The sequence below is a fragment of the Ahaetulla prasina genome, chromosome 12 (assembly GCF_028640845.1).
Source record: "Ahaetulla prasina isolate Xishuangbanna chromosome 12, ASM2864084v1, whole genome shotgun sequence".
NCBI classification, from domain to species: domain Eukaryota; kingdom Metazoa; phylum Chordata; class Lepidosauria; order Squamata; family Colubridae; genus Ahaetulla; species Ahaetulla prasina.
In genome coordinates this window covers 19,107,741-19,133,726 of record NC_080550.1, presented here as the reverse complement: position 1 = coordinate 19,133,726, position 25,986 = coordinate 19,107,741, and the positions used below count along the sequence as shown (strand labels likewise).

Sequence of the window (25,986 nt, the reverse complement as noted above, 5' to 3'; positions counted from 1 at the left end):
TGCCACACCCACAGAACCGGTAGTAAAAAAAATTGAAACCCACTACTGACTTATTCTAATATAATGTTCCACACCTTAGGAGAATTGGAATTATTTTGCATAGTGGGAAAAACAAACAAACAAAATAAATGATTGACACTGGCTTTGGTATTTTTAAACAGATTGCAAATGTATGTGATAAGACGCAGCAGCTAGTGGGCTCACCCTGCTAATTTCTCACGGATATGGTAAAATTCGCAGCCATTTTCAATGATCATATTTAAACATCTAATTTAATGCATGACAAGCCCCGAGAAATGGAGGAGCAATTAGCTGATAGATCTGGAGACACACCAATTACATATTGGAGGATAGGTTTTCCAGAAACACGGGTTGATCTTGTGCAAGTAAACAGAGGACAATATTTTGTTTACTTACATAAGATCAACCATGATTGCCAATCAAAGTTTAAAGTTCTGTGAACAGAGGCATTAAAATAGGGGCGAAATTCAGCAGGTTTTGACAGGTTCTGGAGAACCGGTAGCGGACATTTTGAGTAGTTTGGAGAACCGGCAAATAGGAATGGAGATTTTCCAATATCTTTCCCCCAGGAGTAGGGAGGGAATGGGGATTTTGTAGTATCCTTCCCCTGGAGTGGGGTGGGAATGGAGATTTTGCAGTATCCTTCCCCGGGAGTGAGTGGGAATGAAAATTTTGCAATATCATTTCCCCTGCCACGCCCACAGAACTGGTAATAAAAAAAATTTGAATTCCATCACTGTTGAAGACATATCGCTCTTCATCCAAGAAGCCTCATCAGTTCTGGAAGGATGGTGGGAAGGGAGATGGAAGGGATTTGTTCCGACAAAATGGAGAGAGGTGTTGTGTCCCACTCCTCCGCTGACGGCCGGGTCAGGGAAATCCGAATCAGGCGTGCCTCTGCAGCTCTGCCAAAGTCCTAGCAAAGTTCTCAAGGCAGGCAGGAGACCAGAAAGTGACTTCAGCAATCCAAGGTAGACTTTGCCTGACTCAGAGAATGCCAGAAAGCAGATCCTTTATATAGGCCATGGGGTGTGGCTCCATGACTCAGCACTTATCCCGGCCTGCCCCTCCCTTCCTTCTGTTGACGCCGCTTATCAATTCTCCTGAAGCGAGGGTCACTCCAGTCTGCAGCTGTTGGTAATTGACCTTCCTCAGGCTCACATGCTGTGGGGGAGGGGGAGGGGTCTAGTTGCTCCATTTGCCTGCGATTGGAGCCAGGGCTGGGGGCTGGAGGCGCTTCTTCTTCCTCAGCCTGTCTGGGCATGGAGCCAGGGCTGGGGCCGGGAGGCATGCTAGGACATTCCTCAGCGTTCGGAAGCAGATAAGAAGGCCCCGGCTGCGGAGAAAGCGGATGAGGCACAACAAGGGGATGGAAGAATCATGCTTCTTTGCATATATTTAAAGCTAAACTCATATTTCCAGAGCTAGACCAACTGGACTGATTTGCAAGGAACTCCACTGCTTGCTTTCACACGCTTGAAACACAGAAATGAAGAAAAACTTCTGGCACCATTTATAAAGGATTTTTTGTTGATTTTTTTGAAGGCTGTTTTCACCTAATTGACATTTCATGTCGTGGCTCTGGACAGGATTGATATAGGCGTGTTGTTGTTGTTTTTACTGCTCCCTTCCATTTCAGCCATCATAAATTTAAAAGGGCTAAAGTAAATCTTTGTGTAATGTTGTCCTTTCTATCATGAGCCCTTATACTGGGATTAATAACAGGATTCAGCCTAACCCGGAGCCGTTCCCTGAATGCGAAGTCCGAGGAGGTACTGTACATCTTAGGGAAAGTGGGTTTTTTCTGTGAAGCATATTTCACACTGCATAGTTGAAACATGAAGAAGGGGAAGAATAAGCCCAGCCTAGCTATCCATAGTCATAGCTTTTTTGTAGCACAGAAGAAAGATTTTTATTTTTAATTTAGTTACAAAAACATTGCTAGGTTTTCTTACTTTGGGAGGGAGGCAAAGATGCAAGCTGACTAGCATAAGAAGGGGCTTTGATATTGTTGGGCATTTTGAAAGGATTTTTCTAGGGTGGTGGACTTTGCTAAAAAGGTGACTAGAATAGATAGACTATGACTATCATTAAGTGTTGCATCATTAAGTGTTAAATTTGTACGCTATGACTATCATTAAGTGTTGCACCTTGATGAAGGTATCTTTTCTTTTATACACACTGCAAGTATATGCAACCAAGACAAATTCCTTGTGTCCAATCACACTTGGCCAATAAAAATTCTATTCTATTCTATTCTAGAAGAAAATAAGAGTCAGTCAAAGGGCCGCGGTGTGGCTCAGGCTGTAAGAAGCCTGTTATTAAAACACAGCTGCCTGTAATTACTGCAGGTTCTAGTCCCACCAGGTCCAAGGTTGACTCAGCCTTCCATCCTTTATAAGGTAGGTAAAATGAGGACCCAGATTGTTGTGGGGGCAATAAGTTGACTTTGTAAATATACAAATAGAATGAGACTATTGCCTTACACACTGTAAGCCGCCCTGAGTCTTCAGAGAAGGGTGGGATATAAATGTAAATAAATAAATAAAAAATTACACTTTTGCCAAGTCCACATTCCTTAGCCACTAGAAAACATTGTGCCACATTGCAATCTCAAGCTAAAGACTTTCAAATCAGGGTTTAGTGGTAAAAGCCTTTGGAAAGCACTATTTCCTTTGCACAAAGATATAGCTATGGGCCACATGAAATTATTTGCCTAGCCATTAAGAACATCCACACATAGATATTCAAAGAGAGAGAAATCAGAAATGTGTACCCTGTTTCCCCTAAAATAACACCACTGTCGTGTGAATCTATAAATGGTCTCCGCCATCTGTAGAATAAGCCCAATCGGGCTTTTGAGTGCATGTGCTAAAATAACCCCAACCCCCCCCCCAAAAAATAAGCCCTCCCCGAAAATATTAAACAGCACGTGCAGCCAGTCCCCACCATTTCCTCTGGTTAGGGTTAGGGAGACAGAGCTGGAAATCAGGTAAGACGGCAAGAGGAGCCCTGTTGTGTCTGCGCCCCCTGAGCCAGGCCCCCTGCCAGAAAGTGACTCGGAAAGTGAGGGGGAAGGACCAGCAGACTTACCTCTGGAGCACCAGCTTCCCTGGCTCAGCTCCAGGAGCCAGAGGCAGGCCAGGTGGAGGAGATAACGAGGCCTCTGTCCCCTGACCCTTCCCCCCCAGGCCACGTCTCCAGACCTGGCTGATGGCAATCAGGCCTGACTGGACCCTAGGTTTCATAGGCAGGAGAGGCGGGAACAACAGAAGCAGGGGTGGGGCAGGCCTAGGAAGTGCTGAGTCACGGAGCCACACCCCACAGAGTATAAAAGCAGTCCTAATTGCTCTTCTGCTCCGTGACGAGCAAAAATTGAGCTGAACTCTTTGATTCGGAGAAGTGAGCTGAACATTCGGCCTGGACTGCTGACTTCCTGGTTGCCTGGCAACATCAAGATAAAAGGAAGACTTTGGCAGGCAGCTGCAGATTCCCTGCCAGGACTGATAGCAGCCGTGAACTCAATTACTGGCTCGTTTAGCCAGCTCGCGTGGCTGAGGCCGGGAGGGGACGGAACAAGCCCCAAAATAATAAGACCTCTCCGAAAATAAGGCCAAGCGCTTATTTTGGGGTTCAAAAAAAATGTAAGACAGGGTCTTATTTTTGGGAAAACACAGTATTTAATCTAAAAGTAATGGCATTAACTTCCAATTAGAGCAAAGGTGAATTCTTCTTGGCACGGTACTGAAGATGTTGAATGACAAATCAATAGTCACACCGTTCAGATTTAATCAATTATTGTTTCATCAGCTGGCAGAACGAAAGCCTTCCTCTGCGAAGAACATCTGCTTCAATATGAAGACTAAGGCACAATCTAGTCATAGAACCGGATCACCGTGCACCTACTTTCCAGTAAGGAGCCGAACTTTTTATTTATTTAATTTGGCACACAAGATCCCAAGAACCATAGCAGTGAGCACAAAGGATCTTTCCCAGGACAGCCTGTCGTGTGAATCTATAAATGGTCTCCGCCATATGCGGAAGAAGAAAACCACATGGCTTCTAAAGGGCTGGAGCAGACAATTAAAGAGCCATTCCAAGTTCATTGTCATTTTGAATGCATCGAGAAGATTATTCAATAAGCAAAGATCAATGCAATGCAATCAATCAAATCTTTAATTGGGTGTACGTTCAGGTTCCTCCTACTCTGAAGCCCCAGCAGGCTACTCCAATGAAAGAAAGCAAATCATTCCTGCTCTAGTGGTTTACCCAATAGTCAAGAGGAGACATAGGAGACATTGCAACAACAAGAAGAAAAAAACATGCAAGTACATGAACCAAATCGATTGTGTCAGCCTTTGGATGTCATCTATTTCTTTTTAATAACCCTGTGAGGTAAAGTGGAGTTATAGCAAAAGTGTTTTGTTTTTTTCAGGAGGCAACTGGACTTTCTGTGAACTGGAGTTATGTGAATAGATCAGAACCACTCTTGGTACTTTATGGTGGACCATCTAGCACTATAGTAGACGCACTCCAGCTTTGTTGTACTCAGGGGTGGGCTTCAAAAATTTTAGCAAGGGATTCTGTTCCCGGTTGCTGGGTAGGCATAGCCATGGTGGGCGTGTCCTAGTCAGCCTCCTGCACCACTGGGGGGTGGGTTTGCCCTCCCTGGGCTCCAGAGGCTTTCCTCTAGCCTCCGGGAGGGTGAAAATGGCCACCCAGGCTCCGGAGGCCCTCTAGAAGCAGGAAACGGGCCCAAACTTCTGGTAGGCCCGTTTTTCATCCTCCCCGAGCCTCCATGCACACCCTGCACTTACCTGCATCCAAAACGGGCTGCTTGGAGAGTCCTGGGAGGGGCAGGGTGGGGTAGGCAAGAGTGGGATTTGGGGGTTTTCTGAACTGCACAGAATCTTAGCTAGAGGTTCTACCGAACCCCTGCAAACCAACAGCAGCCCACCCTTGGTTGTACTATGGCTTCCCAACTTTCTCGTCATTGCCTAAAATAACTCAGACTGGTAGAAGAAGTTCAGCAAATCCAGAAAAGACAAATTTGCCTATCCTTTCAAATAGTTTTCAAATGTAGAATTCTAACCATAGTTATTTTCTACCGCAACTTTCTTTTAAGCACTACGCATTGGCTTTGGGTTAAGATGGTTGAACGGGATCCTTTCAAATGGAGGGATATGTGGTCATAGTGGTTGCTTTATGGAAGCTTGTTGTTGTATGAAATTGTTGCTCTTTTAATTTTGCGAAGCTCTCTTCTCATTTGGAGTCAGGCACCCTGAAATTTAACATCCTATTAAAAATATATTTTTTTTCCACACAGGTAAGGACTCAAACTATTGTTCCAGAGCAACTAGGGAAAAAGGTAAGAAATAAAATCAAAACACTAAAAAAATGTTCAGTGAAACTTTTAGGGAAAAGGTTCAATTTCAAAAAAGGGCCTCTGGTGGATCAGACTGATAAGACAGTCTGTTATTAACACAGCTGCTTGCAATTACTGCAGGTTCAAATCCCACCAGGCCCAAGGTTGACTCAGCCTTCCATCCTTTATAAGGTAGGTAAAATGAGGACCCAGGTTGTTGGGGGCAATAAGTTGACTTTGTATATAATATACAAATGGATGAAGACTATTGTTTGACATAGTGTAAGCCGCCCTGAGTCTTCGGAGAAGGGCGGGATATAAATGCGAATAAAAAAAATGGTGAGTACATTCCTTCAGAACTAACCTGTGTGATTCAGAAGAGACGGTTACAATTCTTGCAGGAGCTGAGCGGCAAAGAACATCTTTGAGAAGTTGAATGAGATAAAAGTGTCCCAAATGATTCACCTGGAAGGTCGTCTCCAAGCCATCTTCAGTTAATTGCCATGGAAGACCAAAAACAGCAGCATTGCAAACTAGCACGTGGAGACCTCTGCAAACACAAATGTAGAAATATATATTTAATTAGAGCAATCTTCAGAAAGCTGGTGGCCTACAGGTGAGTTAAGCCATTATTTCTAGTCAATTAAACAATCTCAGTGCCATTTTGAAAAACTATGCCTCATAATGGTTTGAAAGAATGCAGAGAAGAGCATCAAAGATGATTAGGGGACTGGAGACTAAAACATACGGAAAACAATTGCAGGAACTGGGTGTGTCTAGTTTAATGAAAAGAAGGACTAGGGAAGACATGATAGCAGTGTTCCAGTATCTCAGGGGCTGACACAAAGAAGAGTCAAGCTATTCTCCAAAGCACCTGAGCACCTGAGGACAAGAAGCAATGGGTGGAAACTAATCCAGGAGAGAAGCAATTTAGAACTAAGGAGAAATTTCCTGACAGTTAGAACAATTAATCAGTGGAACAACTTGCCTCCAGAAGTTCTGAATGCTCCAACACTGGAAGTTTCTAAGAAGAGATTGGATAACCATTTGTCTGAAGTGGTGTAGGGTTTCCTGCCTAAGCAGGGGGTTGGACTAGAAGATCTCCAACTCTGTTATTTTATTCTATTCTAATACCTGTCACAGAGCTACAATGTTAACTAGTTTTGACAGATCTGTTTTTATACAGAAAATATAGTCGAGTTTCTGGAGAGGAAATTCATTCACCATAGCTATCTCAAAATACATCACAATAGAGTGGTTATTTATTAATATAGTTATTTGCTACTAAAGCAAAGCAAAACTTCCAGATCCCACTGAATGGGAATTACTAAATAATCTGAAGAATAATGGTTATTATCAAGATTAAATAGCCCACGGTCCATGTCGTCACTTCCATAATGTTTATTATTTGATCAGTATGGTATTTGCTTTATACTCTACATCTCTGTTTGGTAGCTTCTAGATCTGTGGACTTCAAATCTCTAGATTTTCAGCAATGGCCTTCCTGGTGGTAAAACTGAATGCAGAAATTTCTCTTCTACAGAGGGAAACATTGGTCTGCATTTTATCAGCACTCCAAAAAAAAAAAAAATGGTGACTTAAATTCATAAGTCATATGGATGTACTCCAGAAGCAAGAGTCATGTTGAATAAGAAACAAAACTTCATTAATAAGCATGCCTAATGTTCAGAATTAAGTTTTCTTCACCTCTGTTCAAAAACTATGACTAATGTATAATCATGTATATTAGTCCAAAGATTCATATCCACTTTTTAAAAACTTTAAGAAAGTTATAGCATATAGTGCTTTTAATCAACGTATTTGTTAAAAATTCCATTATATCGATTGTTATTGCACTTTGTAATATTCTTCATGGTTTTATTATTTTAAATTAAAATTTTAATTAAAATACTGTACACACAGACCCTTTAAAAATTCTCTCATTAGCCATAAAAGCTATAAAACTGCAAAATGCTTACGGCTTTATTTGCAGCAAAAGATACTATAGCTGTACATATTAAATCATAAATATTTTACATGCTTATCTTTCCAACATGCTTCTCATGGCTGGTTCTGCCAAAGGATAAGACCTTTTAACTCAACGAAAACCAAATGTATCTTGAACTTAAGCTTTCACATGGGTTAGGATTGTTTGGCCAAAGAATTGTAGTTGCAACACATCTGGTGGGGACACCATTGCCTAGAAAGCATTATTTCTCCTTTTAAGACAACAACCACAATGCCTCAAACCACCAGTGGAAAGTTCAGTAGATTGAGGAATTTGGGAGTTGTTACTTTTTACCTATGAGGTCCAGAAACTATGTGTCTTACCGTATTTTTTGGAATGTAAGACGCACTTTCCCCTCCCCCAAAAAAGAGGGTGAAAATTTGGATGTGTCTTATACACCGAATGTAGCCCCACCTACCCACCAGGCGATACCCTTTGGCCTCTGCCTCCCAGCAATTTGCCTCGTTGCAGCAAACAGTTTCAGCTTCAGCTTCAGCACAGCCTGATTAGCATAAGCAGCTGATTGTCGATTGAATCAGCTGTTTCAGGCTGCAGGGATTGCCATTGCCTATTGCTGCCTCTGCGCGCCCCATTTTTAGCCTCTGCTGTTTGCTGTTTGCTGCAAGGAGGCAAATTGCTGTGAGGCAGAGGCAGATTTTTTTTTCTTGTGCTAATCAGGCTGTGCTGAAAATGAAACTGAAACAAGCTGTTTGCTGTTTGTTGCAAGGAGGAAAATTGCTGGGAGGCAGAGGCAGATTTTTTTTCTTATTTTCCTCCCCAAAAAAGGTAGGTGTGTCTTATAGTCCGGAGCATCTTATACTCCAAAAAATACGGTAATTTAAGAACACCCAAAAAAGAAAGGGGGGGAGGATATGGATCCTAAACAATTCAACTGATTTTAGAGCACAAGAGATCTATCTCACTGTGGTCTACTGCTAGCATCTACTGAAAAGTAACCTTTGAAAAACATGCAGCTTCTGTGCAGTTATGATCGCTCAACACTAAATCTAGACAGTGCCATGAAGAATCTACTCCAGTTAAGACTTGTTAGCTTCAGGAGATATAAAGCCAAGACTCACATGTGATATTACATCAGGACCTGGTGAACAGAGAGGAGGAGGGCAAAGCAGAAATATTCTATGAGGCTCCTTGCCATGAGTAATTTTCTTGATTTGACACAGTTGGTCCCTGCCCAATTTAAAAAGCAACCCTGACCTCATGATCTCTTGTTGGAAGCAACCTTTTGGTCCGAAGCTCTTTGTGATATTTGGGTGTGGAATCTGCTCATGAAATGCTGACCTCCGAACTAACTAGCAACCTTGACTTGGATCTTGGAACTGTAGACTGTATTTGAACTATTCTTTGGTACACTATTAAAAGCAAAAATTCACTCAAGCTTCCTTCAGAAACTCTGTTTAGCTTGCATTCTTTGTCTGCTGTTATCTCCTTGGCTTTGAATAAAGTGCTAATTTCTATAGCAAATATGTACGTGTGGGTATCTGAAACGAGAAGCAGGACAGAAGGTGTTAACAGGATTATAAGCAAAAGAGACCATTGGGAATTCAGAAGAAGATAGTAACATCCTGAGGGAAATATCTGCATACGCAGAAGAGAGAAAGAGAAGAGAGAGAAAATTTCTTAAAGAAGCACCCATTTGAACTTGCTGCTTAAAACAATGATATGTGGTGGAATGTGAAAAGAGCACATGTATGAGAGCCATTGCTGTGGTCCGCCAGCAGCCTGAGGAGCTGACAACGGAGTCAGACAGCGATGAGTCTGCGGAAGGCCCCGATGAGAGCGCTGCGTCGGAGGCTGAGGTGGGGCCAGGGCCATTGGGCAAGTGAGGTGCAGATTCCAGAGCCTCCAGAGACTGACAGTAGTGAGGCAGAGGAACAGGAGGAGCCTGTTCCTAATGCACGCATGAGAAGGAAAGAGCAGCTCAAGCAAAGAGAACAACTCAGGAGTAGGGCCAAAAGATGATCGGCCCTTCCTATAAGGCTCCCAAAAAGACCAGCAATGGCATTTGGGCTTTGCCGGAAAACAACATTGGTAGCTTCGTCTTCTTGCATTTATTTTTGTAGCGGTGTCTTCTGAACGTTTGCCAAGAAAGGCCTTTGGCAGTTTGCCTAATTGGACCAAGGTTTGTGATAGGACTGAGGAATTTGTGTTGGGAGGAATTTGCTTTACTTTAGTTGAACTTCTCTGAGAATGAAGTAATTCTCAGCTGTTCGAATAAAGTTTGTTTGTTTTTTCACTGACTTGAGTTTCCTACTACCTACTTGGGCCTGGGTCACAACATCCGTCTGCTGCACATCAACTGGGTAGGTGTCTCTGCTTTCTACTACTGTGAGAAATATCCTATCAAATATGTTATAAACCTCTATAGAGTCTGATCAGGTAATCTAGAGAAGTTTGCATGAAGTACGAATGAAAGCCTGGTTAGACAAGTTGTCCCAATGAAGCCAGTAGACATATCCATCGTATGCTTTCTGTTGCTTTTAGTGTCACCCAAAGTTACTACTGGAGGAAACCGCACAACACAAATTGTATTTCTAAAATTTAATAACTTGCCCTTTGATTTAATTAGATGTTCTGGATCACAATTATAAGATACAATATAAAAACGCTATCATAGTGCAGTAACTAAAACAGCAAACAGGCGATTAAAACAAGCGGGAATTGAAATTAGCACATTTCTACTTCAGAGAGTATCAGAGATATTTTTTATCTTTCTATTTTAAAGGACGGAGTCTGCCTTTCTCCTGTAAGAATTGTGCATGTTTTTCTTCGTTTTTAATGGACATGTGCATTTTTTAAAATATATTTTTCCATGCAGAATAGGGATTGCAAGAATTCTAAAATCTCTGAGCAAATCATAATAAATTTTCATTCAGAATGCTTCCGGGAAAAAAACCCTGGCAGCCAAATATTGCTGAAATAATCTATCACACATTCATTAAGCAAATGTTAATTTATGCTATATGCGTTCACATATATAAATAACCATTAACTTTTTTTTACTAATATCCTCATTCACGTTGCATTTTAAACTCTTCTGAATCTAACCATTGTTCCATAATCACCCAAATTTAAATACATTTTTTCAAAGCTTATTTGCTGTGGCTATTACACGTTGGCTTCTCCTGGGTGTAAAATGTGTTACTTTTATTAAATTAGATCGCTGCAGTGCGTGAGTATTTTTCTGATCCAGCAGAATCCTTCCTCTGTTCTAATGGTCATAATGATTGCACCGTTTTGTACTTTTGATGCTTCATGTTCTGCTGTGTAATTATCTCCAACAAAACCCTTGGCATGAATCCTGAATATATTTTCTGAGGTCAAGAAGGGGTAGCATGAGAAACTCCCTTTGCCAAGTAACCTTCAATTGCACAGAGATGAAGGTATAAATATTTTGAACTGCTGTCCTACTAGCGGGCCACAACATTTTATTTTTATTATTTATTTATCTGTCAATCATATATAAGATAATAGGTAAAAGTATAAACATAATTTGGATACATGAAAAGAGTAACTAAAAAGAAAACATTAGGAGAGGGACGGTAGGCATGCAGGTGCACTTATGCACACCCCTTACAGACTTCTTATGAATGGGGTGAGGTCAACAGTAGACAGTTTAAGCTTAAAGTTTTGGGGGTTTGGGGAAGAAACCACAGAGTCAGGTAGTGCATTGCAGGCATTGACCACTCTGTTACTGAAGTCATATTTTCTGCAATCGAGTTTGGAGCGGTTTACCTTGAGTTTGTATCTATTCTTTGCTCGTGTATTGTTGTGGTTGGAGCTGAAGTAGTCATTGACAGGTAGGACATTGTGGTAGATAATTTTATGTACTGTGCTTAGGTCAGACTGAAGTCGGTGTAGTTCTAAGTTGTCTAAGCCCAAAATTTGGAGTCTGGTAGCACAAGGTATTTTATTGCAAGCAGAGGAGTGGAGGACTCTTCTGGTAAAATATCTCTGGACTCTCTCGATTGTATTTATGTCCGATATGCAGTGTGGGTTCCAGATAGATGAGCTGTATTCAAGAATTGGTCTAGCAAATGTTTTGTATGCTCTAGTTAGTAGTACAATATTACCAGAGAAGAAGCTACGCAAGATTAGGTTAACAACTCTTAGTGCTTTTTGGCAATGTTGTTACAGTGGGCTCTGGCACTTAGATCTTTAGAAATGAGTGCTCCAAGGTCCTTGACAGACAGAGTCCATCTAATTTGTATTTTATGTTTTTATTTTTTATTTTTATTTTTTGCCAATGTGCAAGACAGAGCATTTGTTGGTTGAGATTTGAAGTTGCCACTTGTTAGACCAATCTGACACATAGTCAAGGTCTTTCTGTCTGTAGTATTGAATAGTTCAACATCGTCAGCGAACACAGTTGCTTTTAATATGATCGCAAAAGTCATTTATGTAAAGTATGAAGAGTGTTGGACCTAAAGCACTACCTTGGGGAACACCACTATTAACATGCACAGGATTTGATAGAATGCTGTATGTTTGACAGGAAGGCAGCTATCCATTTATGTAGGAGTCCAAAAATTACTACTTCATCGTTTAAAGCTCTAGCACTGACACTGCCTTATCTTCAGTCTTGTTTACTACAACAGACATCAGACAGGAACAAAACTATTAGCATAAATACTCAAGCAAAATAGTCTATATCCGTGATGGCGAACTTATGGCATGCATGCCACAGGTGGCACGGGTATTCATATCGGTGGGCACACAAGCTCAGATCAGGTCCTACCGGAAGTTGGCAAACAGGCCGTTTCTGGACTTCTCAGAGTGCCGTCCGCCAAACAGTGTCGGCTGGCGGCCCCCAGGGGAAGATCCTTCTCTGTGGGGGCTCCTACCCTCTGGAACGAACTTTCCCCTGGTTTATGCCAAATATCTGACCTTCGGACCTTTCGCCGCGAATTGAAAATGTATTTATTTATTCACGCGGGGCTGGCTTAAATTTTGTTGTATTTTAAATTTATATTTTATATTTCTAAATTTTATATGAATTTTAATGGGTTTTTTAAATTTTAAATGTTTTAATGTTTTTCGGCCAAATTGTATAATAAGTTTTTAAATTTTGTTTTAATTGTATGTTGTATTGTTTGTGGGGTTTTTATTCTGGCTGTACACCGCCCTGAGTCCTTCGGGAGAAGGGCAGTATAGAAATCTAATAAATAATAATAATAATAATAATAATAATAATAATAATAATAATAATAATAATAATAATAATAATCTGACCTCTAGAGGGCCTCCAAGGGGGTGGGGAAGGCTGTTTTCGCCCTCCCCAGACTCCTAGAAAGGCTCTGGGGGCTGTGGAGAGCAAAAAACAAGCCTACCATGCCATCACGTGCCAGGGGAGCATGGGGAGTGTCACATGCACATGCGCAGGGGCAGGGCATATAGAATTATGGGTGTCGGCATGCGCTCACGCAACCACCCACCCTCCCTCCCTCCGCTCCTGGCACACAATGGCAAAAAGGTTAGCCATCACCGGTCTATATAAATTAACAAAGCAGCATTATATCGCAATGAAATTTTATCTACTGAGTTTAATACAAATTAACGGTATTACTCAAGTGTACAGATAGTCCTTCTCTTACAGCCAGTCGTTTAGTGACGGTTCAAAGTTATAACAGCACTGGAAAAAGTGACCTATGACTGGTTTTCACACTTACGACCATTGCAGCCTCCCTATGGCCAAGTGATAGAAATTCAGATGCTTGGCAACTGGCATGCATTTATGACAGTTCCAGAGTACCAGAGTTTATATCATCACCTTTTGCAAGACTTTCTGATAAGTAAAATCAATGGGGGAGCCAGATTCACTTAACAATTGTGTTACTAACTTAACAACTGCAGTGATTCGCTTAGCCAACGTGGAAAAGAAAAGTCGTAAAATGGGACAAGACTCGCTTGTCCACTGCCTTGCTTAGCAACAGAAAGTGTGGTGCTCAATTGTGGTCGTAATTTCAGGATGATCTGCATTCCCTTAAACAATAACGAATGCAACGTTCGATATCTTGACTCACAACCCTGAAAAAGTTCCTCAATCATTGTGAGCAATTTGCCAAGAATGAATTTTTTTTACAAAAATATATTTTTGCTTGCTATTATTGAAGAGACAGCTCCCATTTGTTGTCCTCAAACCCTCTGCCCCCAAGCAGAAGATACTCAGTCATATGTTATTTATGCACACTCAAAACGGGTCCTTCTTTCCACTGAATCATTTGCTTGTTGGTTAAGGCTCCTTCATTAAGCTGCTGTTCAACCAAGGGAGCTATTTGTCATTCTTCAACTTGCAACATTCCTAGGCTTAGATATCAGCTGAATGACTGATACGGCATATTTAGCATTTAGGAAACGGGTCTGTGGGAGCTCCTTAGACTGCACACAAAGCAATCTTTTTTTCTTTTCTTTTCTTTTTTTAAACATGGATAAAATTAAGCCCTTCTTCCCCTGGGCGAAGATCTGGGTCAAAACCAGTCGGCAGTGAGTCCCTTTCTCACACTCAGATCTAGCAGAGCCTTTTCCAAAATAATTTCCCAGATTGGAAAAATCTCAAACTCCACTTGATAGGAGTATGGAAAGTTTTGCACAGTCCACATCTTTGTTCCAGTCCAATTGTGCCAAACTGATCTTATTTGTTGGTTAGTTTTAATATGTACCTGGGTCTTCTGTGTCTTGTACTTTTTTTTAATTTGCATTTATATCCCGCCCTTCTCCGAAGACTCAGGGCGGCTTACACTATGTCAAGCAATAGTCTTCATCCATTTGTATATTATATACAAATTCAACTTATTGCCCCCAACAATCTGGGTCCTCATTTTACCTACCTTATAAAGGATGGAAGGCTGAGTCAGCCTTGGGCCTGGTGGGACTTGAACCTGCAGTAATTGCAAGCAGCTGTGTTAATAACAGACTGTCTTAGCAGTCTGAGCCACAGAGGCCACTGGAAGCATTATGGGTGTGGCTGCCCAAGAGCAAACACAATTTAAGGTCAACCTAGCATAGTTAGATTCTGTGCATAGTTCCTTGTGCAATTGGCAAGGAACTAAATTTAGGCAAGAAAAACAAAATGCATCGGTACCGTATATGTGGTACCTTGCTCAATAGTAGTAACTGTGAGAGGGATCTTGGAGTCCTAGTGGACAACCATTTAAATATCAGCCAGCAGTGTGCAGCAGCTGCCAAAAAAGCCAACACAGTTCTGGGCTGCATAAACAGAGGGATAGAATCAAGATCACGTGAAGTGTTAATATCAGTTTATAATGCCTTGGTAAGGCCACACTTGGAATACTGCATCCAGTTTTGGTCGCCACGATGTAAAAAAGATGTTGAGACTCTGGAAAGAGTGCAGAGAAGAGCAACAAAGATGATTAGGGGGCTGGAGGCTAAAACATACGAAGAACGGTTGCAGGAACTGGGTATGTCTAGTTTAATGAAAAAAAGAACTAGGGGAGACACGATAACAGTCTTCCAATATCTCAGGGGCTGCCACAAAGAAGAGGGAGTCAAGCTATTCTCCAAAGCACCTGAAGGTAGGACAAGAAGCAACTGGTGGAAACTAATCAAGGAGTGAAGCAACTTAGAACTTAAGGAGAAATTTCCTGACTCTGAGAACAATTAATCAGTGGAACAACTTGCCTCCAGAAGTTGTGAATGCTCCAAAACTGGAAATTTTTAAGAGATTGGACAACCATTTGTTTGAAGAGGTGTAGGGTTTCCTGCCTAAGCAAGGGGTTGGATTAGAAGACCTCCAAGGTCCCTTCCAACTCTGTTATTCTATTCTATTCTATTCTATTCTATTCTATTCTATTCTATTCTATTCTATTCTATTCTATTCTATTCTATTCTATTCTAAATCTTTACTGCCATTCAGGAGCTATGGCCTTTCCAACCTGGTGAAAGCAACTGAACAGGAGTTTGGAGGCCAAGACAGAATAGATTTCCTCTTTCCATACCAACATGATCCTTCCCTCCATCTCCCCTTGCAATAGAGCTCTTGGTTGCAATTTTTATGCATGCTGAAAGTGCTCACTGCATATTTATATCATCAACCTTTTTGCTGTGAGAATCATTTACCAGTAAAGAACACGAATACCAAAGTTATTACTTTGACCATTCCAACCTCAAACAATCCAAACCAAGAAACATATTTAATATTGTTTTTCATTCATTGTGGCTTCTTCCAAAGGATCTTGAGCTTTTGCTTGGAGAGAGATTAATGAAACCGTCTTCCTACAAACAGCCACCTCTTAAATCTAGAACCCAGCCTTACTCATCTGGTCTAGCATGTGCTCGGATTGCTATGTTATTTCCACAGACCAATTTTTTTTTAAATGTGTTGGGTAGCTACTGGTCAGTAGCTACTGGTCAGTCGATCCTACCTGCCATTGGAATCTATACAAATTCAAAATAGAAAATGGCATTTTGCATTTTGTGCATATTCCTAATATGAGTGTGCCTATACATTATGACAAAACATTCAGTCACATACATCATATTCATTGCTTTCCTTAACCCTCATAAGTTTCTCTATTTTTTCCCATTTCAAGTTGTCTCTCAACTCTCAACGGCATTCACACTTTCTGTTGTTCCTGTTTATATTTATTGGTCTTAAAACAATATATTTATTGGAGTTGCGCAGAGGGAAGATAGAACGAAGGAATGTACTTATTTTATTCATCAAATTTAGATACTTTAGATTTAGATACCCACCTCATTCATAGCCTGTGAATTTATAAATCTCAATAATTCTCTTACTCTGTAAATTGTGCCCCTTAATAATAAACAAAAGTATAAAAAATTACTTAGCTCTTCAATCTCATTTGAAGTATACAGACCATATTATTGCCGAAGAGACAGAGATGAATATTGCAATAGCTTCCCATCTATGGAGACTTTGCTCAATTGATTCAACAACAGCGAAGCAAACTCTGCTAATGTAACAAGAAAAAAAAATTGTTTCTAACTACTTACAGATTCTTGGATTTGAAGGTTTCAGCAAATTCCCATACACTTTGAAGAGATGCAAGGTCCAAGGCGATAGCTTCTACCTTGGCTTTGTGCTAAAATGAGAAAAAGTTCAAAAGATCAACATACTTATTCCATAGAATAGAATAGAATAGAATAGAATAGAATAGAATAGAATAGAATAGGATAGGATAGGATAGGATAGGATAGGATAGGATAGGATAGGATAGGATAGGATAGGATCGGATGGGATGAGATGGGATGGGATGGGATGGGATGGGATAGGATAGGATAGATAGGATAGGATAGGATAGGATAGGATAGGATAGGATAGGATAGGATAGGATAGGATAGGATAGGATAGGATAGGATAGGATAGGATAGGATAGGACTGGACGGATAGAGTAGGGTAGCGTAGGGTAGGGTAGAGTAGAGTAGAGTAGAGTAGAGTAGAGTAGAGTAGAGTAGAGTAGAGTAGAGTAGAGTAGAGTAGAGTAGAGTAGAGTAGAGTAGAGTAGAATAGAATAGAATAGAATAGAATAGAATAGAATAGAATAGAATAGAATTTTTATTGGCCAAGTGTGATTGGACACACAAGGAATTTGTCTTGGTGCATACGCTCTCAGTGTACATAAAAGACACCTTCATCAAGGTACAACACTTACAACACTTAATGACAGTCATAGGTTACAAATTTAATACTTAATGATGCAACACTTAATGATAGTCATAGGCTACAATTAAGCAATCAGGAAACAATCAATTATAGTATAAATCGTAAGGATACAAGCAACAAAGTTACAGTCATTCAGTCATAAGTGGAAGGAGATTGGTGATGGGAACGATGAGAAGATTAATAGTAGTACAGATTTAGTAATTAGTTTGAGTGTTGAGGGAATTATTTGTTTAGCAAAGTGATGACGTTCAGGAAAAAACTCTTCTTGTGTCTAGTTGTTCTGGTGTGCAGTGCTCTATAGTGTCATTTTGAGGGTAGGAGTTGAAATAATTTATGTCCAGGATGTGAGGGGTCTGTAAATATTTTCACAGCCCTCTTTTCGATTCGTGTAGTATACAGGTCCTCAATGGAAGGCAGGTTGGTAGCCATTGTTTTTTCTGCAGTTCTAATTATCCTCTGAAGTCTGTGTCTGTCTTGTTGGGTTGCGGAACCAAACCAGACAGTTATATCTGACAGAATCATCTGATAACAAACAGGCAACAACATAGGTTTAAATACTCTTATTTAATCATAGTGGCACAGATAACAACACTTTGAAGTATGTAGAGATTGTTTAAAGGAGGGTTTTTTTTAGTCTGTGCGTGCATGCAGCCAAAGTAAATCCTGAAACAGGTATGAATGTTTATTCAAATATCTCAACATATTTCCAGATAAACCAAAAGATTGACCCAAAAGTTTGCTAGATCTTTTGGTTGTTCTTGTTGTTGTTCTTATCACCATTACCTGCAGAATAACTAAAACGGAGCTAGCTGAGAAGTATTTTTTTTTACAAAAAAGAAAATCAAACTCAAGGGCTTTTTCTGCCAACGAACAAGACACTTACAAAACTCACCAAAAATATCTTAAAATTACAAAGTTACCCAAAGTTCCTCAGTTAAAATCTGCTAGGCTTGATGAATTAGGCAAAATCCATTTATGACTGGTTTGATTTAGGGACAGAAAATTATTTAAATAATTCAAATCAAGAGAGAAAAATATCCAATTCAGAGGTGACAGATTTTTTTTTAATTAGACTTTTCAAAGGAAGAATATAAAAGTAAAAATTTCCCCAATCATGTCCAATTCTAGGAAATGATACCCATCTTGTTTTTTAGCCAAGGGAGCCAGCATTGTTCAAAGACCCTTTCCACAGTCATGGGGCCTGTGGTGAGGTGCACAGAACAGTGCTACCATCCCACCAATGTGATACCTATTTATCTACTGGCATGTGTATGCTTCTGAATTGCTAGGTGGGGGCAAGTAATGGGAGCTCAGCCCGTTGTGCTGCACTCAGGTCTCAAACCTGAACACCTTTAACCGCTGAGCCATCACAACCTCACCAAAGAAAGAATATAAACAAACACAACAACGAAAAGTAAGAAATTTAAATGAGTAAACAGAGGATCTGGCTTGTCAGATATTGACGTCTTTTCTATCCTGCTCTACGGAGTAGAGAGTTGGTTTCTGACAGAAAACCACTTGAAGAAACTAGAAGCATTTGAAATGTGGATTTACAGATGGCTGTTACGTATAAACTGGGTTAACCAAATCAGAAACGAGTAGGTGATATGCCGCCTGGGGAAGCCAAGGGAGATCATCAAAACCATTAAAAAGCAAAAGTTAGAATATTTTGGACATGTGATTCAACACCCAGAAAAATATGGCATCCTTTACTTAATCCTCCAAGGAAAGATTGAAGGCAAACAAGGCCCAGGTAGAAGAAGAACATCATGGCTTCAAAAACTGAGGGACTAGTTTGGAAAAAACTCAGCAGCACTTTTTCATGCAGCTGTTGATAAAAATAGGATTGCCAACATGATCGCCAACGTCCGATGATGGATATGGCACAAGAAGAAGAAGAAGAAACAGAGGATCTGAAAATGTCATGGAGGTTACAGTTTTCCAACACCTAACAAATTACATAACAACTGAATGGTATTTCTCATTAAAAAAACAACAACTCAAATAACTATTAAGCATGGAGCTAAAAAATAAAGATCAGGAGCACATAAAAAATCACCAATCAAAATGATAATAAATTGAACCAATTCTGAAAATTCACTCTAATTTTCCCATGAAGTTAAAATATAAAGTCTATACATAGAAAAAAGAATTTACATGAGGTACAAAGCAAACGTATTAATTTACTGTCCAGGCATTTTACAAATCAATCTTTCTAAAACATATGTTACCAAAGCATATAGTATCCTTGCTCTAGTTAGCATATACAAATTCAACATAACTTAAATTAATGAATGGTTTATCCAATATAGAATAGAATAGAATAGAATAGAATAGAATAGAATAGAATAGAATAGAATAGAATAGAATAGAATAGAATTCTTTATTAGCCAAGTGTGATTGGATGCACAAGGAATTTGTCTTGGTGCACACGCTCTCGGTGTACATAAAAGAAAAGATGCATTTGTCAAGAATTATACGATACAACACTTAATGATTTAATAAATAAATGATTTAATAAAACAGTTTAAGTTCAGCTGTTAAGATTTATTTCATTCTACTGTGCATTATTTTCCTGAATCCTTGTGCTTTACCATATTGCTACCAAATATTAAAAAAATAATCCAACATTACATTTTCATCAATTTTTAGGGAAGGAATTATTCATTTTAGCCATCGGGACTGGAGTAATATACCAATAATAAAATATCCTATACCAATTTCCTCTAAGTATAATGTTCAGAGGAAATTTAATGTTCTTTTTCCACTGAAATTTCCACTGCTGCACTTCTATTATCGCATTCAAATTCTGTACCTATTTAATCATAACCTCTTTGGCTTGTCCAGCCTCTGAATCATACTTCTCCAGCCATTGATAAATTGTTGTTGTTGTTAGTTACGAAGTCGTGTCCGACCCATCGCGACCCCATGGACAACATTCCTCCAGGCCTTCCTTGATAAATAAGCCCCAGCAAATATTCTGAATTATGTTTGACTAGATTTTTTTCTACTACAGTGACGTTTCTTACCATTCCTCTTTATCGCTGCAATTATTTGAATGCTATGTTACCCATATTGAAATCAATCAGGTAGAGTAGACCATTGTGGAGAATCTCCAAAAGATTTCCTCTTCATCTTGCTAATAATTAAATCTTGCAATTGGAACACGTTATTAATTTCCCACGGAACCAGCTTCTGAAACTTACTTCCTCATAAAAGTAGACATTTAACAATGGAGTGATAGAGGAGACATCTTATTATTTCCCTGTACTTGACCTAGACATTCAAGCTTCCCAAGCAAAGCCTTTCTCTGAAGATCCCAGTGCTCAGATGGCACAAACAACTCCACAATTACGTACTATATCGTCATCATCATCATCCTAACCAGTAGTGGGTTTCAATTTCAGCCGCTACCAGTTCACTTGTGGAAGCTTCTGCGCATGCCTCCCGCCACCGCCGCTACCAGTTCGCCTGAACTGGGGCTAACCGGTAACAAACCACCACTGATCCTAACTCGATCCTGCTTGCACTTGGCCAAGACAACTTTGCAATACACAAAACAGATACAACCAGCAGGTTTCTGGTGCAGAAGGGGGAAAAATGCCTCTCTCTTTCTCTCTCTCTCTCTCTCTCTCTCTCACTCACTCCCCCTCTCTCCTTTAAAATGCTCTGTTCTTGTCTCCAAGGAGAAAATAAAAAAGGCTGCTACAGACACAAGGACAACAAGGGGTCAAAAAACATCAAGCAGTTCAACAGAATAAAACCACAAGCTGTTACTTAGCATGCTCTTGGGAACAGTGATTCAAGTCCACACACTATTACTCAGGTAATGCTTTTGCTCACTCTGGGCAACGTTGCAGGTCTCTCCTGCTGTTTTTGAAAACCGAAGAGACAGCATTTGCGATATTATGAAGGGAATAGAGAGCGAAGGAGTGTCTTGCTTGGGTGTTCCTGTCTCTTTTTTACTCCTTCCACAAATTCGAACTGAGAAAAAAGCGGCTTGAAAAAGAATACAAATACGGTGGGGGGGGGAGAGATCTATCAATGGGTAACTTAGAAATGTAGATAATCCAAGCTATGAATATGGTTTGCGGTCTGACATTTTCAGGCAAATAAACTGAACACCTGCTTGCTTGGAAAAAATAAAACACTATTGTGAAGATAGCTAGGGTTCCTTCCCCACTCCCGACTGTTAAATTAATCTGAATTTCTACAGCTTTGTCCATTTAGCACAACAAAGGTTAGTGAGAAGAGCCTCCTTCTGCGGGACTATTTTTTCAAGCATCTTAAGTAGAAGGTTTTGAAAGGTCACACATTCAAATAATAATAAAAATGACAATGACAGTTTCTAGGGTACCATTCATGAACATACATAAATGATAAAGACAGAAACATATACAATGACCACAATGGCCTATATCAGTGGTTCCCAACCTTTTCTTGTTTGAGGCACAACCTTTTCTTGTTTGAGGCACCCTTGGAAAGCCTTTCAAAAGTTCCCGGCACCCTTATAAGGAAATAGATATTTAAAATCTCCGTAGCTCAAAAGTTCCCGGCACCCTCAAAAGATCTCACGGCACCCCTTAGTGCCGCGGCACACTGGTTGGGAACCACTGGCCTATATAGTAAAAAAAAAAAAGTCATTAAATCTTCCCAAATCTGGCTTTTTAACCCCTCATTAACTTACGTTTACAAGCTGTTCTCCCTATTCATAAAACAAACTAGTACATTTTTAATCTATTCTTTTGAGTCTCATTGTTGCTCTTTGCAGCAAAAAGAAAAAAAGCTATAATAGTTTAATCAATCAATAAACTTTTATTTGATCATTGAGCAGCGTCATATAATGATTTAATAGCCCTTACGGATTTTTTGCATAAAAATAAAATTGTGATTTAAGGTTCTTGGTGGTTAGACAGGATAGATGTTAGAAAGAAGAGAGTCATGGTATAACCTTAGAGAGAGAGGTTAAAATATAAATGTACTTATAACTGCTATGAAGAAGATCAGAGGCCTCTTATTTATAGCTTTAATTTTTTTACTTTTTTTCTTGTACTTTTAGCTTTTTCAATATTTCAGGTTTATAACAAACAGTAATCTATAAAAAGTAACTTAAAAAGAGATGACTTAACAGCATCCTTCAAGTTCTCTGCTAATGTCATAAGGTTACTGTACCGATAACTCTTATAATTTCATCCCATATTGTTTTAATATTACATTATGTTTTGCATTATGGAGTCTTAAGTGGTGATGTTTTAACAAACATTTTGGTCTACAGATGTGTGCCTCTACACCTGTTTTATGCCTACTCCTGTTTTTTCCCAAATGTCATCACTCTGCTACACAAATAATTCCCTCAGCACTGTCAACCTATTTACTAAATCTGCACTACTATTAATCTTTTCATCGTTCCCATCACCCATCTCCTTCCACTTATGACTGTAATTTTGGTGTTTTTTTTGTTTGTTTTTTATTTGAATTTATATCCCGCCCTTCTCCGAAGACTCAGGGCAGCCTACATTGTGTAAGGCTTGTATCCTTATGATTTATACTGATATTGATTGTTTCCTGATTGTTAATTTGTAGCCTATGACTATCATGAAGTGTTGTATCATTAAGTGTTAAATTTGTACCCTATGACTATCATTAAGTGTTATAACTGTTGTATCTTGATGAAGGTAACTTGTCTTTTATGTACACTGAGAGCATATGCACCAAGACAAATTCCAATATTGGCCAACATGGCCAATAAAAAATATCCTATCCTATCCTATCCTATCCTATCCTATCCTATCCTATTCTAAATATCCTTTAGAAATTACTACCAAGATTAAGAGACTAGATTCTCCTAGGGCAGGAGTGTCAAACTCAGTTTCACTGAGGGCCGCATCAGGGTTGTGTTTGACCTCAGAGGAGCTGGGGGGTGCATGGCCAGGGTGGGTATAGCCAGCCTGATGTCACTCACGTTGGGGAGTGTGCCTGTGGTGGTCCTCTGCTAGGGAAAACAGGCTCCCGAGCTCCATTTTTGGCTGGGACGGCCTCCTACAACCCTCTGCCAGTGAAAATGGAGTGTGTGGCCCTCCCAGGTTCCATTTTTGCTGGCAGAGGCACCATGGGCCGGTCCTTCACTGTTTCCAGGGCAGCCCCGCATGCCAGATTTAAGCACCCTGCTGTTTTGGTCCGCTAGCAGCCACAGACCTTGCAACAGAGTCAGACAGTGACGAGGCTGGGGAGGACAATGGGTCAATCCTGGAGTCAGGGGAAGGTCCGGACGAGGGCTCTGCATCGGAGGCAGAGATGGGGCCAGGGCCATCAGGGAGTGATGCTCCTACCCTGTGGAACGAGCTTCCCCCTGGACTTCGACAATTGCCTGACCTTAGGACCTTTCGCCGCAAACTTAAAACCTATTTATTTCGTATTGCTGGACTGGCTTGATTTTTAAAATTTTAATTTGATTTTATGGGTTTTAAATTTCTGTAATTTTATAGGGTGTAATTGTATTTTAAATTTTTGGCCAATTGAATAAGTTTTTTAAGGGTTGTTCTTAATATTGTATGTGTTTGTTTATTGTATTTTATCTGGTTGTTCACCGCCCTGAGTCCTTCGGGAGAAGGGCGGTATACAAATTAAAATATTATTATTATTACTATTATTACTATTATTACTATTACTATTACTATTACTATTATTATTATTGTTGTTGTTGTTGTTATTATTATTATTATTATTATTATTATTGTTATTATTGTTATTATTATTATTATTATGCGCAGACTCCAGAGCCTCCAGAGGCAGAGAACCAGGAGAAGCCTGTTCCTAGTGCACGCATGCAAAGAGCTGCCAGAAGGCAAGAGCAGCTGAAGAAAAAAGGACAACTCAGGAGTAAGGCCAGAAGATGATTGGTCACTCCCATCAGGCTTAAAAGAGCAGCCACGAGCCGTTGGGTTCTTTGTACAAAAACAATGTTGATTTCCGTGCTTCTTGTCAGCGTCTCTTGAACTTTGTGCGGGGTTTGCCAAGAAAAGCCTTTGGCAGGTTGCCACAGACATCAAAAGTTGGTGATAAGGTCGACGGACTGGTTATTAAGAATTTTGTTTTGGACTAAGCTGAGAATGAATTAATTCTCAGCTGTTTTAATAAAATAAGTTTGTTGAGGACTGAATTGTGTTTAGTAATCACTACTTGGGCCTCAGTCACAACACCCGCGGGCCAGATCCGGCCTGCGGGCCTTGAGTTTGATACCCCTGTCCTAGGGCAATAGGGCATCGTACAGAGATGTCACCACAAAGTTTTCCTATGCAAACGCCACTGAACTTAACTTTTGAAACAGTTTTCTACTAAATATAGTGTTGCTGGGAATGATACAAGGATAAAAGACGCTTGTTTTAAGCCATATCCTTCTATAGAACATCCCTAAGCTGAATAATGATTAAAAAAACATAAATAAATTGTACCTATCTGCATGCATGTGTATGTGCACCACGTGTGGGAAAGCGGTGCAGTTTCATCATCATTTAATAATCAAGTAACTTTAAGGGGGAGATCAGCAGGGTGAACTTGGAAAATTTTGTAGAAAGGTTCATGGATTTCGTTTGTTACTGACGAATTAGCTTGCTCGTTCCCTCTTCAATTCTGACCATAACCACACAGATCAAAAACACTCACTCCTTTTAACTAGCTATTCCAGATTGTTATCAAAGCACTTCTTGAGTCACCATTCTTGTTTGGTGCACATAAAAGCAGGAATGAAGGTGTCTTATCTTCACATAACCAGGGGAAATGAAGAAAAAGAATATATAAACTCAGGCATCTAATATTCCGCTTAAATTTAGCTTTTACCTTTGAACTGGGCTACAAAAACTCTTCTAAAATGAGGGAACGTATTACTGAACACAACTGTGCTAGTTATATTCAATTAGATGTTTATGGCAGTAGCACAGACTATAATATCAGCTTTTTTAGCTATAGCTGCAATGATCTATGAAGATTCTCAATCATCCAGGTCATGGTTGTCCCAAAGGTGCTTTTTTTCCCCAAAAGGTAACTGGACTTTCTTGATTTTTTTTCTCCCCTTTGAAAACATTTTGCTTCTCATCCAAACAGCTTCTTTTATTCTAAATGACTATTGGGACGACTAGTATTCTTTTTTTAATATTTATATTCTTTTTATAGCTGCAACATTGAACAGCTCATGATTGTCATGATGCTGACACACACTGTTGGGAGTCCGCTGAAATCTTCTGATGGAAGCTTGGACAGATCCTGCCATTCAAGCAACCCTTTTACATCAGGGTGTCCAAACTTGGCCCCTTGAAGAGTGGTAGACTTCTTCTCCCAGAATTCTCTAGCCAGCATGAGCTATAAATATGAGCAAGTTGCTGGCTGGGGAATTCTGGGTGTTGAAGTCCACCATTCTTCAAGGGGCCAAGTTTGGACATCCCCGGTTTACATGATAGAAGAGATCTAGTGCCATTCAGAAAGATAGAAATTGGTCAACCCCCATCCTCCATCTACCATTCATCTTTCCATTCCTGGTGACCATAATTTATTTATTTATTTATTTATTATATTTGTATACTGCCCTTCTCCCGAAGGACTCAGGGCGGTTCACAGCCAGTAAAAAATACATACAATACAAATTAAAAACTATTTAAAAAACTGATTCAATAATGGCCTAAAAATTTTAAATACAATTTAAAACCCCATTTAAAACCCCTAATTTAAAAACCCTAGATTAAAACTATGTTCAAGCTAGTCCTGCACGTCGAAACAACAGCGTCTTCAGCTCGCGGCGGAAGGTCCGGAGGTCGGGGAGTTGACGAAGCCCCGGAGGCAGCTCGTTCCAGAGGGCGGGAGCCCCCACAGAGAAGGCCCTCCCCCTAGAGGTCTCCAGCCAACATTGTTTGGCTGACGGTATCCGGAGGAGGCCCTCTC

The 25,986-nt window shown here is 40.0% G+C and overlaps 1 protein-coding gene across 4 annotated transcripts in view; it reads right to left on the bottom strand.

Moving 5' to 3' along the window:
• Nucleotides 1-25,986, bottom strand: part of WWOX (WW domain containing oxidoreductase) — a 736,218-nt gene that overhangs the window by 540,980 nt on the left and 169,252 nt on the right. For all 4 annotated transcript variants that reach the window (XM_058155164.1, XM_058155166.1, XM_058155167.1 and 1 more), the window contains 2 exons: nucleotides 16,386-16,474; nucleotides 5,751-5,936 (listed from right to left, as the gene is read on the bottom strand). In XM_058155164.1, the coding sequence (XP_058011147.1) occupies nucleotides 5,751-5,936; nucleotides 16,386-16,474 (275 nt within the window). The remainder of the gene's footprint in view (nucleotides 1-5,750; nucleotides 5,937-16,385; nucleotides 16,475-25,986) is intronic.